The following is a 14,152-nucleotide window of genomic DNA, read 5'->3' on the forward strand; positions in this document are numbered from 1 at the left end:
TTATTCTTCTATTTATATAATTATTCAACATTGAATTTAGTAGTCATCCTATTATTCTTCTATTATATAATTATTCAACATTGAAGTATAGTAGTCATCCAATTATGCTTCTATTATATAATTATTCACCAATTGCTTTTGATCTTCAAAAACAACTGTTCAGAAGTTATGCATCAAAAGACAAAGCATGATTGACCGTATTATAAAGCTAATAATATCTAACAATTAATTAATAATTTTTTTATATTTTAAAGAACTCGTTTTGTTAAATGTGTATTTATATGGTAAATATTTTTTCCAAATGTGAAACAGTGAGATAATAATAATACCAAACAACTGGAAAAAATATAGTGGATTATATAGGACTAACCTGTCGAGACATTTCTGGGAGGAATAACATCCGGGCATTTGTCCTTTGTGTCAGCGAGATTTGATGGATTCACTTTTTTATGATCATCTGACCTAATGTAAACAGAAAATCTGCAATTTTACCACATAAACATATAGAGAATGTATGTATATTAAAACGAGTGCCTTAGAATTATTATTATTATTATTCATACAAAATATAAATATATCAGTGTGTTTACTTAGAAAATGCATTCTTTCATTTTTATGAAAGTCCCCTCCTCCCTCCAACTGGTGGCTCAGCGGTAAGTCTGCAGATTTACGACGCCAAAAAAGAATTTCGATACCCATGGTGAAAAGAGCACAGTAGCCCATTGTGTAGATTTGTGCTTAACAGCGACACCACACTTTACGAAAGGTTGTGAAGTTTCCAACCTTATATATCTTTCATTCATTCCAGTCTTTTCTACTATTTTCGAAATAATGAAATTTTGACTTAATATGTTTCTGGTTTGACTCACTGTAAATTTTGAAAGAAATGCTTAAGTTACTAGTACTGTCAACCATATAAAATGTCATTTGAATGAACACCTTGCACCTTATCATGTATATCAGAATTTCCTATGAACTGTAACCACCGTATCCTATGAAATGAAACCGAATGAATTTGTTCCTTGAACAATTACACTGAACTGAGTCGTTGGAAGTAATTAAACATGGAAATGTTTCCTTAAGTGAAGACAAAGGTCTAGGAATTTAAGCCTCCAGTTGTAGTTTGATTAACATTGTATAACATAATTATAGTAACTAGTAGAACATGTATAGAATTGTAGTATTTCACTCAACTGGCATTCTTATCTAACCACACAAAATCGAATATTTGGCCACTAAGATAAGCTCTTTCTAAACGTTCTCTTAAAACTTTAAAATCATCTCTGTTAGTGTTAATACTGCGAGTATTCACCCCAATTTTAAAGTTTTTAATTAACAATGACTGTTTATAAGATTTTTAACAGCAGAACGATTTCATAAAAGGCTTCCTTCAAAAGGATATATTAGTCTTTCATATTTTTTCACGTTTTAACAGAATTCTTAAACCTTAATGAAAAATGAATTTGTAAGCAACATTTTAGAAAGTTACGCAGGAAACATATTCAAAACTCAAATGAAAACCAAACATTTTCAAAACTCAAATGAAAACCAAACATATTCAAAACTCAATGAAAACCAAACATACTCAAAACTCAATGAAAACCAAACATGTTCAAAACTCAAATGAAAACCAAACATATTCAAAAGTGCTTAATACTCGTGTATTTTCTTTAAAAGATAAAATGTGAGATATTTGTATTAACATAAAACGACATAGACAATATTCTAAAAATCGGCTTTTAAAATAAAGTTTGATGTCACAACATTACATGAAAATTATGTTTCAAATGTTTTTAGTTAAAGTTTAACAACACATACACACAGAAATTAGCATGCATTTATACGAGTCGCTCTAAGTGAACCTTAAGCCTATATGTAAAGTAAAGAAAAACTTTTCAAAAAAAGAAGTAAATGTTAACTTAATTTTTGAAAAGTTTTTTATTTAGTTGTTTGCTTGTTTTTGTTTTTAATGCAGTGTTTAAATAGACATAGGAAAGTTGTATTTAAAACCAAGTTCTAAATACAATGAGGCTACAACTGTAATATTTATTGTATATTGGCAGATAATTCCTGCTTCACCCTGTACTGAAGCTTTATATAGGAACACCAAATTTGTGTAAAAATGCTAACCTCAAGGGGTAATGATAACATCGTTTACACCAGAATTATGATTTTCTTAAATTACTACTACTTAATAATACTTATAAAAGCGGATACTTCAGTGGATTTGGTTGACACCATTGTTCTGGTTCTTAAGTTATCATGTAATAAAAAAAGAAGAAGAAAGAAGAACAAGAAATTCAAACTGTTTGCTATGATATTTATAGACATTCCCTGAACTAGTGACTCAGTCATTACATAGATATTGTTATAAAAGAAAACATTACACAGTGTGGTAAAGTTCTAATGATCTGTTGAGGAGATATTTAAAATACCATTCCGATGAACAAACCGAGCCATCCCTACATAGGTAGTTCTACCGCCTGCTTGAAAATCGTTTTTGCGTATTTCTTCTTCTGTTCTTCTTCATGCTCATACGTAATGAACGGTGAGACATCGGTTTTCCCAAGTGATGTTATTCTTCTAGTTAAGCATGTCGAAATTCGACAAAATATATAGAGTTCTGTATTTCAAGCCGCGGTCCAGAACTAACGACTATCGAATTCATACTAAAAAAATAAAGCTGTTCAGAAAATGTTTTTTGTAACTAACAGTTTCGATATCTGGGACACCAGGGACATGAATTTTTATCCGATCGAATAGAGCTAAGTAGAGCTGACTATGAGAAAAAATTGACCCCGACAGACAGACTTTCATTTTCTCACATTTTATTATACTAAAATGTATTTATTATATATATATATATGTGTGTGTGTGTATAGATGTGGTTTAATTTAAACAAAATGTTGAAATGTACATGTAACATGTGTTTTTTTTATATGATTTTATTAAATACAGTATATACACTATTTTCTTACATATTTTGATTCTACCAGGAGATGGCCCCTGTAAATAGGGTCGAAACTTGTAGTACAATATCTTTATGCAGTAATAAATAATTGTGGTATAAATGATGTATTGATAAATGTATCGATTACATTTAGTTGGGAGATAGAATAATTTAAAAACAAATGTTATTTTTCAATTATCAATATACTTACTTTCGTATTATTTGAAGAACACTGCTACTGTTTCCATTATAATTATTTTTCTAAGAATTATAAATATGTTATTGTCTTGTTTTGAGTAGATAAATAAATAAAATGATGACAAAACTTACTTATTTTCAACTTCTGTGGAGGGAACCTCACCTGTATGAAATATGAAATGATAAATAATTTGTAATGACAATATAACTTACACATTCTCAGTGACATTGTAGTAACAATGATTTTTCACTTTCACTTTATATAACAAATAAGAACATGCGACCTATTGTTATACAATTAGTATTAAACAATAGACTATAACCCATTTCATATACCAATGGAAGAAGCCGTATAACCGAAGTTTAGAAAACGAACCATGTGGTATAATCCTACAACAACGGATTTCAATAACTAATAATCGCAAAGTGTTTTAACTGTATGATGTACTTATTTTCCAGCTTGTGTTAAGGAACATGAAAAATACGAAAAAGAGTTTGATTACAACAATTAATACTCAAATTAGTAGTGTTATGAGTTCATATTAAGAGAAAAAAAAAGATATAGTTAAATTGTTCATATTATGGGTTGCTTTGCTAATATCATTAAGAACCTTACAGAAAATATATATGTACAGCATATATATATATGTGTGTGTGTGTTAGTATATAAATCATTACTTTTTTTTAATGTTCTCATACATATACTTTTGGAATTTAGTTTTATTCGAAGATAACCATGGAAATAAAGTGGTAAGAACCAGACATTGTTTCGTTAACTTTATTCAACTTTCAATGCCAAATGAAAACTGATTTATTAAGAATTGCTGTAGAATGTGTTTGTCTACAATATTATCTTACTTGACAACGTGTATTGCGCCTTTCATAAACCTTATTCATAATTCTTTTTTTTTCTTCTCTCTCTCTCTGGCTTTCTCTTTTATTATAAGATTCACTACTAGTGGATAATGTTAATTCATATTGTATGAACTGAATATTTGCTGTCGTAAAAAAAATATTTGGATTAAATACATAGTATTCCACTACTTCACTGAAAGTATTTCATATAAACACAGTTAAATAACTATGCAATACCTCTGTTAGCTTCAGAACGTCTTCTCTTCACAATAACTAGGATAACAATCGCCATGATGACCAAAACGAGCATAATTCCAAGAAGTACCGCTAAAACTGGACTAATGAATACTTGAGGTAGCGTACCTACTTAACGAAGGAAAAAACAATAGGCTACAAAAATTAAGATACGTGATTTTCTTATGTATTAAGACGATTATCTTTATTGATAAATGAATCTTATTCTCACTTTCAAAGATTGTCGCAAACATGAACAAACAAATAACATATTCAGATATTTTCCTTTGTATGTTATGAAAACTATATCGACATTAAGCTTTTGGGTTGGTTGTGTATGTATAGTCAAACTTTTTTATGTTTTAATAACGAAATATTGCTTGAGGCTAATAAGCCTTATAACTATCCTGGCATCACTCATATTTCTTTCTCATCTTATAATGGTATCAATTATAATGTATTAGATTGTGAGCATTTACGTATAATATGATAATCCATACTACTAAAAAGAGAATAAAATATGAGTGTTATATCTAGCTGGAAAGTTCGATAACTACAAACGCTTTATCTAAAACAGCAGGAATGCACGTGTGTAAATTTAATTAACCGAAATCGTGACATTAATAACAGATGCACCTTGTTTTACTCAGTACTAATTATTGGTAGAATATAATGATAAAACGCATTTCCTCCTTAAGCAACCGCATAATAATAGGTACTTCAAAATCCCTAAAATAATTATTCAATATAAACATTTCATGGTTTTGGCTTAATGTATTATTTATACAACTTACTGTAGTACTGTTATCCTAGCGGAGAGTTTTTTATTTACTTTTTGTGAGAAAGCTAAAAAGGGATCGTCATTAAATCTGAAATTTAATAGCATTTTTAAGCTATATCCTTATTGCGTTAGTCTGTTTCCTAATAATATGGTTTGTACAAAGATATATAGCTACATATAACAGAATAAGTTTAGAGATGTCTTAATAACAGGCAAATCACGTACCAGTGTGTGATTCGGCAGAGAAAAGTGTGCTACCCGCTAATATAAGATCTTTGCTTTTCCCTTTACTGTTAGAGGCGTAAACAACAATTTTCAAAGGACTTCCAGGTGGTAAACCAGTGACTTCAAAGACTGGATGATCGAGGGACGTTTGGTTAACAAGCAGTCTCCGATACTTTGTACTGTAAACCTCCAGGTGAAATTGCTGTAATAAGCCACCGTCGTCTCCGGCTGTACACGCAAGGCTTATTGAATGTGCCGTCTTGTTTTTCACAGTACAGTTTGAAACACGTTCAGGTTTGCCTGTGTCAATTATATGAAATGGTTTTATTTTACTCTCTACTTGAGGTAACATATTTAACATAGATCTTAGAACGTTGAATAACAAATACATGGGATTAGAATAACTGGTATTAAACATTTCAGTTTAGAAAATTAAAGAACACTGTGATCCATATCTATCAGAAATTACATTTCAAATTCTGTATAGGTATTAGTGCCATTTCTAATCGTCGTACAAGGCACACCATTAAACACGTAAATTTACAGTGCAAATTACCATCTTTAAAAGACCAACTACAAAAATAACCTCAAACAAGATATATACATATGTGTCTCATGAAAAATATGTTTTATTATTTTCAGCTTTTGCAATTATTTCTCATTGGAGAAGTAATTTTTAAGACTTCTATCTCTATTTTTTTCATTCTATTTCCATTCATCTTGTACATTGATGTATATTATGTATAATTTTATGACTAAATTAAAACGTTCATACATAATATCCTCTGCTTTTAGGATGAAATCAAATGTAATCCTTTAAAACTCAGTATAAAAGTCATGTTACATATGAATATTTAATCTTTAGAAATCTCTTTAAGAATTTTCTTTTGTTTGAACCATGAAATCGTCTTTAAGAAATATAAGTCAACACTAAATGTCTATGTAAGTTTCAGAAACTTTAAGCATTATTTATAGTCTGAATTATATTGCAAAGTTTATTTTGATACGGTAGTGCTAAAACTGTACTAAAAGGCATTTGGATTATATATGTTTTACATCCATCATCTAATAGTCGATATTCATGATATTTTATATTGGATGATTGCGTAGTAGGTTCTCCTTCAATGTAATAAACAACAAAAAAAAACGTATTTATTACTTGAAAAATGTGTCTGTTTCCAAAAGGGGGGAAAAAAGAACAATACTATAAAGTAAACGATAGAACTTTAAGATGCTTCAAAAATGTAAAAAAAAAATCTTTAAGGGATAAATTAGGTAATTTATTATATATTACAAATCGCTTACCAGCTTGAATAATGTTGAACACACAAGGCTTTTGTTGCTCTCCAATATTATTTTTACCCAGACAAAAAAGAGTTCCATAGTCATACTTAGTTTTAGGGGTGAAATATGCTGTACTAGTGGAGCCAGAACTATTGAAAGTAACGATATCAACACGTCCTTTAGAGCTCTTAAATCCCCACCGAAATGATATATCACTTGGATCAGCTTCAAGACGACAAGTAATTTCAGCCCTTTCGTTCCTTCCAACACCATACACCGTCATCTGTCCTGAAGCACAAACTGGAGCATCTAGGAATCATCAGAAACTAATACATCAGATACAAAAAATAATTTAGAACAGTACATTGATTTCAATTTAAAATAAACTACGGAATATCCTCTGATATAAAACGCTTAATGCCGTTCATAATGAAAGTATATGTATATTTATTGATCTTACTTCCAATCTAAAAGATACTAACACTAGGAATTGCTAGTGATCAAGAATAATCTTCACATATGTTAAGGGTTACAAACATATGTTAATGGTCACAATAAAAGTAATGTATGAATCTAAGTTTCAAATGGACAGCAACTGCCTGTTGTAGAAACCTACAAATGTAGAGGACAACGTTTCGAAAGTCTTCTGAAGACGAAAGTCGGAAGACTTTTGAACCGTCGTCCTCTACACTTGTAGGTTTCTACAACAGGCAGTTGCTGTCCATTTGAAACTTAGATTCATTATGAATACTCTGCCTAAACAACCTATCAAAAGTAATGTAGCTTTGGCGCTCTTTTTTTTTCTGTATTATTTATTTTGCTATATTCTCATATGGAAATAGTTTTCCAAAAACTGTAAACAACATGTTACTAGTTAAGATATGCCTTAATTTAGAGTTTTGTACGCTTAAACACAATAAGCGCCCACATATTCTAGCCTAAGCGTTTCTAGTAACATTAAAATTCCATCTATATAACGAATCAGTTGTTACACAGAAAACTAAGATCCATTTTTAAGGAAAAACAGAAATGGAGTGTTGTAACAGGCTGGAGCACAGAAATCATATCTATATATACACCAAGGACCACAATATATGAGAACAATCTCGCCAAGAAACTATTGGAAATGTAAACGGCCCCCAGACTACACAATCATATAACTGAAAAGACGCACTTTGCTGCCATCACCCATTGTCATTGCTGTCTTTTCATGAAGTTAGCATCGGCTAATAAAAACCCAAACATAATAAGTTGCATTCATCAGCTCAAATAGAGGTACAATGTTTGGCTAGTAATTAAATACTAGGCTGAATTGTATGATACATTCTGTACATTTTTGGAGATTTTATGAATGTAATTTTCTTGAAGAAATTTTTGGTATGGATTTATGAATGTGATTTTCTATAAAATATTTTTGATAAGCCACAGGTGTACTATTACTATATGATTAGGTAGCCTGACGTATCTAGCTTGTACATAAGCAAAAGTTATTGAAATTCAGAAATTCATACAATTTTAAGAAAATTCTGCGGTTTTTTTTTCACATGTCTCCAAAACGCAGAAGGCAGCTAAAATAAAGGAAAATTTATCAAATAAGATAATTTCTCCTCACTTTAGTATAATATATATATTAAATAATTTTGGTTAGGATATTCTATATGATCTTTGAGCCTTAATCAGGGTACTACATTGTGCTACGCACAACAAGAGAAAAACTTTTGGCCATGAAAGCTCAATAGGGCGAAGCTTTCAAGATACTGCAAAATGATGCAGCTGCGAAAAACCTGGCTGCCATAAAAACGTTACACGTGTGGCATGGAAAGTGCAAAATCTGGTACATATATGAGAAATGGTATAGACCTGCAGTGTCTAGGAAAGTGTTCTTGCATTTATTAGTTGTTGTTGTTTTTTTTTCATGGTATGATATCTGAAGTAAAAGCAACATAGTGTAGCTGGAAATAGGTTGTAAACCTTAGACTTGGCTTGTCTCCACAGCTAAAAGCATGTGACATTTGGTCTGGAAAGCGCCATGCCCAAGATAACGATCCCTCACGGCCATTTGAAGAGTGCAAAATGGGATGATACCCCCTCTTGCTGAAAGAAACACGTTCCAATAACGCAATATGCTTCCCACTAATAGAAGTAAGGGTGATCTAGAATTATGGCTGTTTTTCCTTTGAAGAAATAAGAACTGTCAAGCTTTCATAGTGAGAATGGACATGTACTGTTCTTCTCTTCAAATTCAACAGTTACTTTTATTGACTGTTGCACACAGATAGAATGTTACATTAACGGACAAGATAACATAACAGAGTATGATATTTTGATGTCCCATGTAGTTAGAAAACATGCTGCCTCGTAGTCTGTTGCTCTGTTTGCTCATTATACGTATAAATGTTGAGCTGTATTCAAAAATGTGGATTTGGTATGACAGCTCAACAGACTTCCTTCTGTCAGAAATCCCCAATCTACGAGGAAAGTCCATTATTCAATTGTGCTGGGTCATCAAGTGTTATTCTTAGGTCACACTAACACTGTGTTCTTGAACTGTTTGTAACATCCCTTAACTGCTTTATTCAACGGTTTCCACGCATGATACATGAGTAGGAAGTAGTGTGGCATAAGTAAAATAAAAGTTAAATTCATAACATACAACAGTATCCATTTTTTTTATTCTGGACAATTACACTTTTTGCATTAATTGTTGAGAAAATCTTGATTATTTTGCTTATGTCAAAACTAAAGAGATTTGATAAAATTTGAGGGTGTTCAAACTAACATGTATTGACATGTATTAACCTTTCTTGCGACGTTTTAAAATGTGCACAACTATTTATATTTTACTGCTTAACAATAAGATTTGAGAACACATGTAAATGGATCTCAATATTATTTTATTAGTTTAATAAAATTCTTTGAGAGATTAGACAAAAATTGGCAAGAATATATAGAAATTACGTTTGGTAGCTAAAGTTACACATCATTATAAACACCGCAAAAAAGCTATTTAAACAGAATCCAAATTTATATTCCTATCTCTTACAACAAAAACTATTAAAAAGCAATGCCAATTACTCCTCTTTGTTAATCATATACAAATTAAGAATCTGATTATTCGTCAGATGATAGGCATAACACATTATTACCTATTCTGTCTTTGTTCTTAAATGAGAGACAACCTAACTTCAAACTTGAGTACTTCACATCAGAGAGTTGAAAACATCCTGAAAATATTTTCAACCATCAGGTTGAGAAACGTTATTTCTAGGGCAGTTTTAATGTCTTAAATCACTTGATGTTATGTAACGAGTCCACAAGAAAACCCAATGTATGCTCGATCGGATGAAGTTCATTCGATTAATCCCGTCGCCCTCAGGGTTTTGTTGATGAGTTTAACACAGTGTGGCAGATATTATCATACATTAAGCTTTAGTCAGGATCAATTGGTCAAGCCCATAGTAATAGCACAAAGTCTAGTCCGTATAATGAGTGATATTAATTTTATTCCACAAGATCTAGAGAATGGACGTCCACCAATACTTCATTCTGTCCACATTTTACTTCCACCAGTGCCACATGCGTTAGGTTTTTATGAAAATGGGATTGAAACTGTTTTCAGATTTTATCAGAGTTATCAAACCCTCTTAATCTGGCTGCATGCTATAACACGACTCATGTGTAAAAAAGAATATTTCCAAAGAATATTTGGGCCACTGAATGTGTTCTTGGCCCAAATTGCAAGCGAGCTGTTTTATACTTTGACTTTGCTAATAAAGAAACCTAACTAACTGGGCGTTTGAAATACACAGTGGACTAATGAGGTCTGTCTCTAACAATCTCTATACTGGTCCGGTTGATGTTCTGAATGCATGATTCAGTTTCAGAGCAGGTATTATACAATTTGTGAGAAGCTAGAATCGATGGCTAGCGGTCGTCTGCTTGTGATATGAATTACAATCTGCCTTTTCCATTGTCCAAGGAACTGTACCATTAATTTGGAAGAGGCTACACATTCTATTTACGACTATTTGATAAATTGCGACCCAATTTGCAACAGCTTGTTGTGATTTGCTAACTTCTATTGAGCTAGTAGACTTCACATATTTAAAACGTCCAAATATCTTTTTGACTTTAGACATGATTAATGAACAATTTGGAGAACTTCAAACTCTGAGATTGACTTGAAAGTGACAAATGAGAAAAGACTGCATGAGTCCTCTACAAATGTGGATTTCAGAACCGAGTTATAATCAGATGGTTAAGTTGAATAAAATGAAGTTCGTGGGTGGATTGTCATTAAAATATAAGAGTATTTTCTTGTCTTTTCATGACTATAACATCACAAATTCTAATTTTTCTTATTAAGTGTTAATTTTAGGCTACTGTATGGCACGCTCAACCTTTTACAAATATCATTAAGCCTAAAGTTTGCCGTATGTCATCTAATTCCTTGTCATATCGATTTTTTTGCATTACTCATAAAGACAAATATTACGTAGGGCTATAATTTAACCTTTGCATCTTGCTATATTAATATTATATACTAATACGTAAATATATAAATATATGTGTGCGTGTGTGTTTATGCCATGATAGCATTGTAAGTCCGCAGACATACCGCTGTGCCACTGAAAAAAAAAGTTGAATCAGACACGTGTACCACAGTGGAACTATAACGGATTTCTAAATTAATTGATTCATTAATATCTGATTTAATAACAGCCATTCACAGCAAAATTATACTATGATGGAAAAACCTGTTTAATAATTAATTTAATGTTTATATTTTGGCTGACATTTATTTTGGACTATTTAAGTAAAGACAACATTAAAAATATTGAAGATATAAAAAGCTGGTGCATATATCAAAAACTTTATAATAATAATAAAATTAGAAATTCTAAGTCATGCAGTAGGATTAATACATATCAATAAATATATTTATTCAATGGAAATTGAATATGTATTTTAAATATTTTACATGTCTTTGGAGAACAGAACAAAAAGTAAATGAATAATTTTCTTTCTGGTGTTGTTATATGGTGCATTTGTTAAAACGATTTAACTATCTTTTGTAGAATAAATATTGTATAGTTTGTTATATCCTTCTAACGAAAACAAGAAGATTTTGAAATAAATAAAAACATGTATATTAATATTACACCAAAACTGAAAAGGCAAAAGTGTAATATGATATTTAAAAATTAAACCTGAATTCAACTAAAAATATCTGCACGTAAATAGTTTTCTGAATTTTTCAGTTATTTGTAGTGAAAGTGCTCGGCTGTTTCGACACGTTTTGCACTTGCTAACTGCCTTGGAAAGATAACATTCACATTCTTCTTCATTTTCGATCATTTTTTAATTTAGTCTTTCGACTATCGCTTGAATTTTTATTAGTTTTTCTGTAAGTTTCCTTGATAGTGATAATTGCCAATTGCGGGTCGATATTTTAAACGTAAATCCAGATTGGTGCAACTACTAACAGTTGGAAACAAGAAAACACAAATATATTGAACAGTTCTTCTGTATCCAAGTTCATAGTAGGAAGGTGGTAAACATCCTGTAAGACAACTGGTCTGTGAACTTAAAAGTATGTACAAGGTTGAGTCGGCAATCGTAGAAACTATGAGTCATAGAATGGTAAGAAACAGACACTTTATGAGTCGGGCTTAGAGTTAGTTTCAGCAGTCTTTTATGGGATATAAATCAGAATGTTTTGGTGAACAATCCATGATTCTAAAGTTTGTCATTCAAAGTTGTCCATTAAAGTTGTGAAAGTGTGACAAAGTCTATTCCAATTTCACTCTTAGAACCATTTCAATTATTTCGTCAAAAATATCTCTACCCATTACATCTGTTTAAAATATAATAAGATATGTATGTTCACCCCCTACACTGCTTTTCCACGCCATAACTAAATGATTATCATGATGTTCGCTGAACATAACGTTCACTTCTGTCTCTCCTGAAACAAATCTATCAGCCAATTATGGTCATTTCAATTAAAAAAAAAAAACGGTGCCTCTCAGAGCGCCTGTATTTGGTGTAATTTTTTTATACTGAATATATCAACACTTTATTGGAGTATGTGATGCCAAAGAGCTTGGCATTGGACTGGCATAGAAACGGAACAGACTTTCTCGTAATGTCGATTGAAAGAATTTTACTGAACGTATTTCTCAGTTAAACAGGTAATTTAATGTTTCAATGGTTGTTGAAATTTTAGTTAACGATAAGTAATAAATACTTCCCTGTTATTCCCGTCACATTCTTCTTTTTTTACGTGAATCTTTATTCAATGCTTTTTTATTCAATTTGTTCTCAGGCTTCTCCTTTTGTGTCGTATAAATATTAATTTGATACTAGAATCCAATTACCTTAATTTTTACCTGAAAAGTGTGTATATTTACCTTAGTTACCACCACTATGATTTTGTCAAGAATATTATACTATATTAAAATTACTGATCTGGATTTATGCTGTTTGATCAAAACGTTTTGTAACTGTGCTCACACTATCTAAGCCTGATAGTAACCAAAAAGAATGTAGGCTGTGATATCGTGTTATAAATATGCCTTTATGTTTTATTTTTCATAAAGTATTGGCAATTGACTGTGTGCTTTATGAAGCAAGCTGTAATAGTAATAAATTATATGGAATGTGTTAACTAGGTCGTTAGTAGAAGTGCATTAAAAAACATCAGTAAAAAACAATAAATCGTGCTATTTATAGAACAGGGGTGGTTATGGCTACCATATAGCATGACGGGATGCGGGTCCAGAAGGTACAATTTCAACATTAGCAGCTGTGGGGACGTTATGAAAACAACAATCAATCCCCAGATTTCGTAAGAATAGCCGTGATCTGACGACTGACTTATAAAGTATTAGTTTTTCTTATACATGTTTTGTATTTGAAATTATTTCACGTATTAAGATTTGCGGTTTCAACAACAGTATTGATATTTTTACATAGATAGTGTGAAAACATTTAAAACCTGAATTGCACTCTATGTAGATCATGGGACAAACAATCAGGTCATGGACTTCCTACGGTTCAGGCATAATTTAGAACTGAGTACAAAAGGGCCATAATCCAACCAGCAGCATACGCTGTATTTGCAGCAATTCTTAACCGAATAACTCAGGACTGACTGGCATAGTTTTACGCCACAAAGCTGAAAGTGTGGAGTGTGTTCAATAGCATATTGATTCTAAAATCTTGGATCTTCCCCGCTATAGCCGGCCCGAGTATGATGATTAAGAGTTATATTCATGCAGTGACTTACTAAGAAACAGAATGTTTAAATAATTTCGAATTATTTTTTGGGAATATAATTCAATATTATTACTACCTTATTAAGTTTATTAACGTTATTTTTTTCATAAAACGTAATTAGATTAAAAGTATTCAGAACAAGAATATTAAATATAGATTAAAATTGCTGTACCAATTATTCAATAGCATATGAACTAGTGAGTTCCATTGGACTTATTTCAGCTGTAAACCTAAACTGTGTCGTAATGCAACTACTTATATGGAATACAGTGGAACACTTGATGTGTTAAAGTTAAGCTAGTGGGCTTGGTCCTCGCAATATATTATATATAAGTGGTTTTTGT

At 31.3% G+C, this 14,152-nt stretch overlaps 1 protein-coding gene across 1 annotated transcript in view; it reads right to left on the minus strand.

The window, feature by feature from the left end:
- The window catches only part of LOC111087007, a 12,513-nt gene extending 5,691 nt beyond the window's left edge, over positions 1 to 6,822 (minus strand). The window contains exons 1-5 of the mRNA XM_022392068.1: positions 6,549 to 6,822; positions 5,244 to 5,543; positions 4,241 to 4,366; positions 3,281 to 3,311; positions 371 to 462 (exon numbers count right to left, since the gene is read on the minus strand). Coding sequence (XP_022247776.1) covers positions 371 to 462; positions 3,281 to 3,311; positions 4,241 to 4,366; positions 5,244 to 5,543; positions 6,549 to 6,810 — 811 coding nt within the window. The 5' untranslated portion in view covers positions 6,811 to 6,822. The remainder of the gene's footprint in view (positions 1 to 370; positions 463 to 3,280; positions 3,312 to 4,240; positions 4,367 to 5,243; positions 5,544 to 6,548) is intronic.
- Between the last annotated feature and the right edge of the window lie 7,330 nt (positions 6,823 to 14,152).

The sequence above is a fragment of the Limulus polyphemus genome, unplaced genomic scaffold (genome assembly GCF_000517525.1).
Source record: "Limulus polyphemus unplaced genomic scaffold, Limulus_polyphemus-2.1.2 Scaffold1634, whole genome shotgun sequence".
NCBI lineage: Eukaryota > Metazoa > Arthropoda > Merostomata > Xiphosura > Limulidae > Limulus > Limulus polyphemus.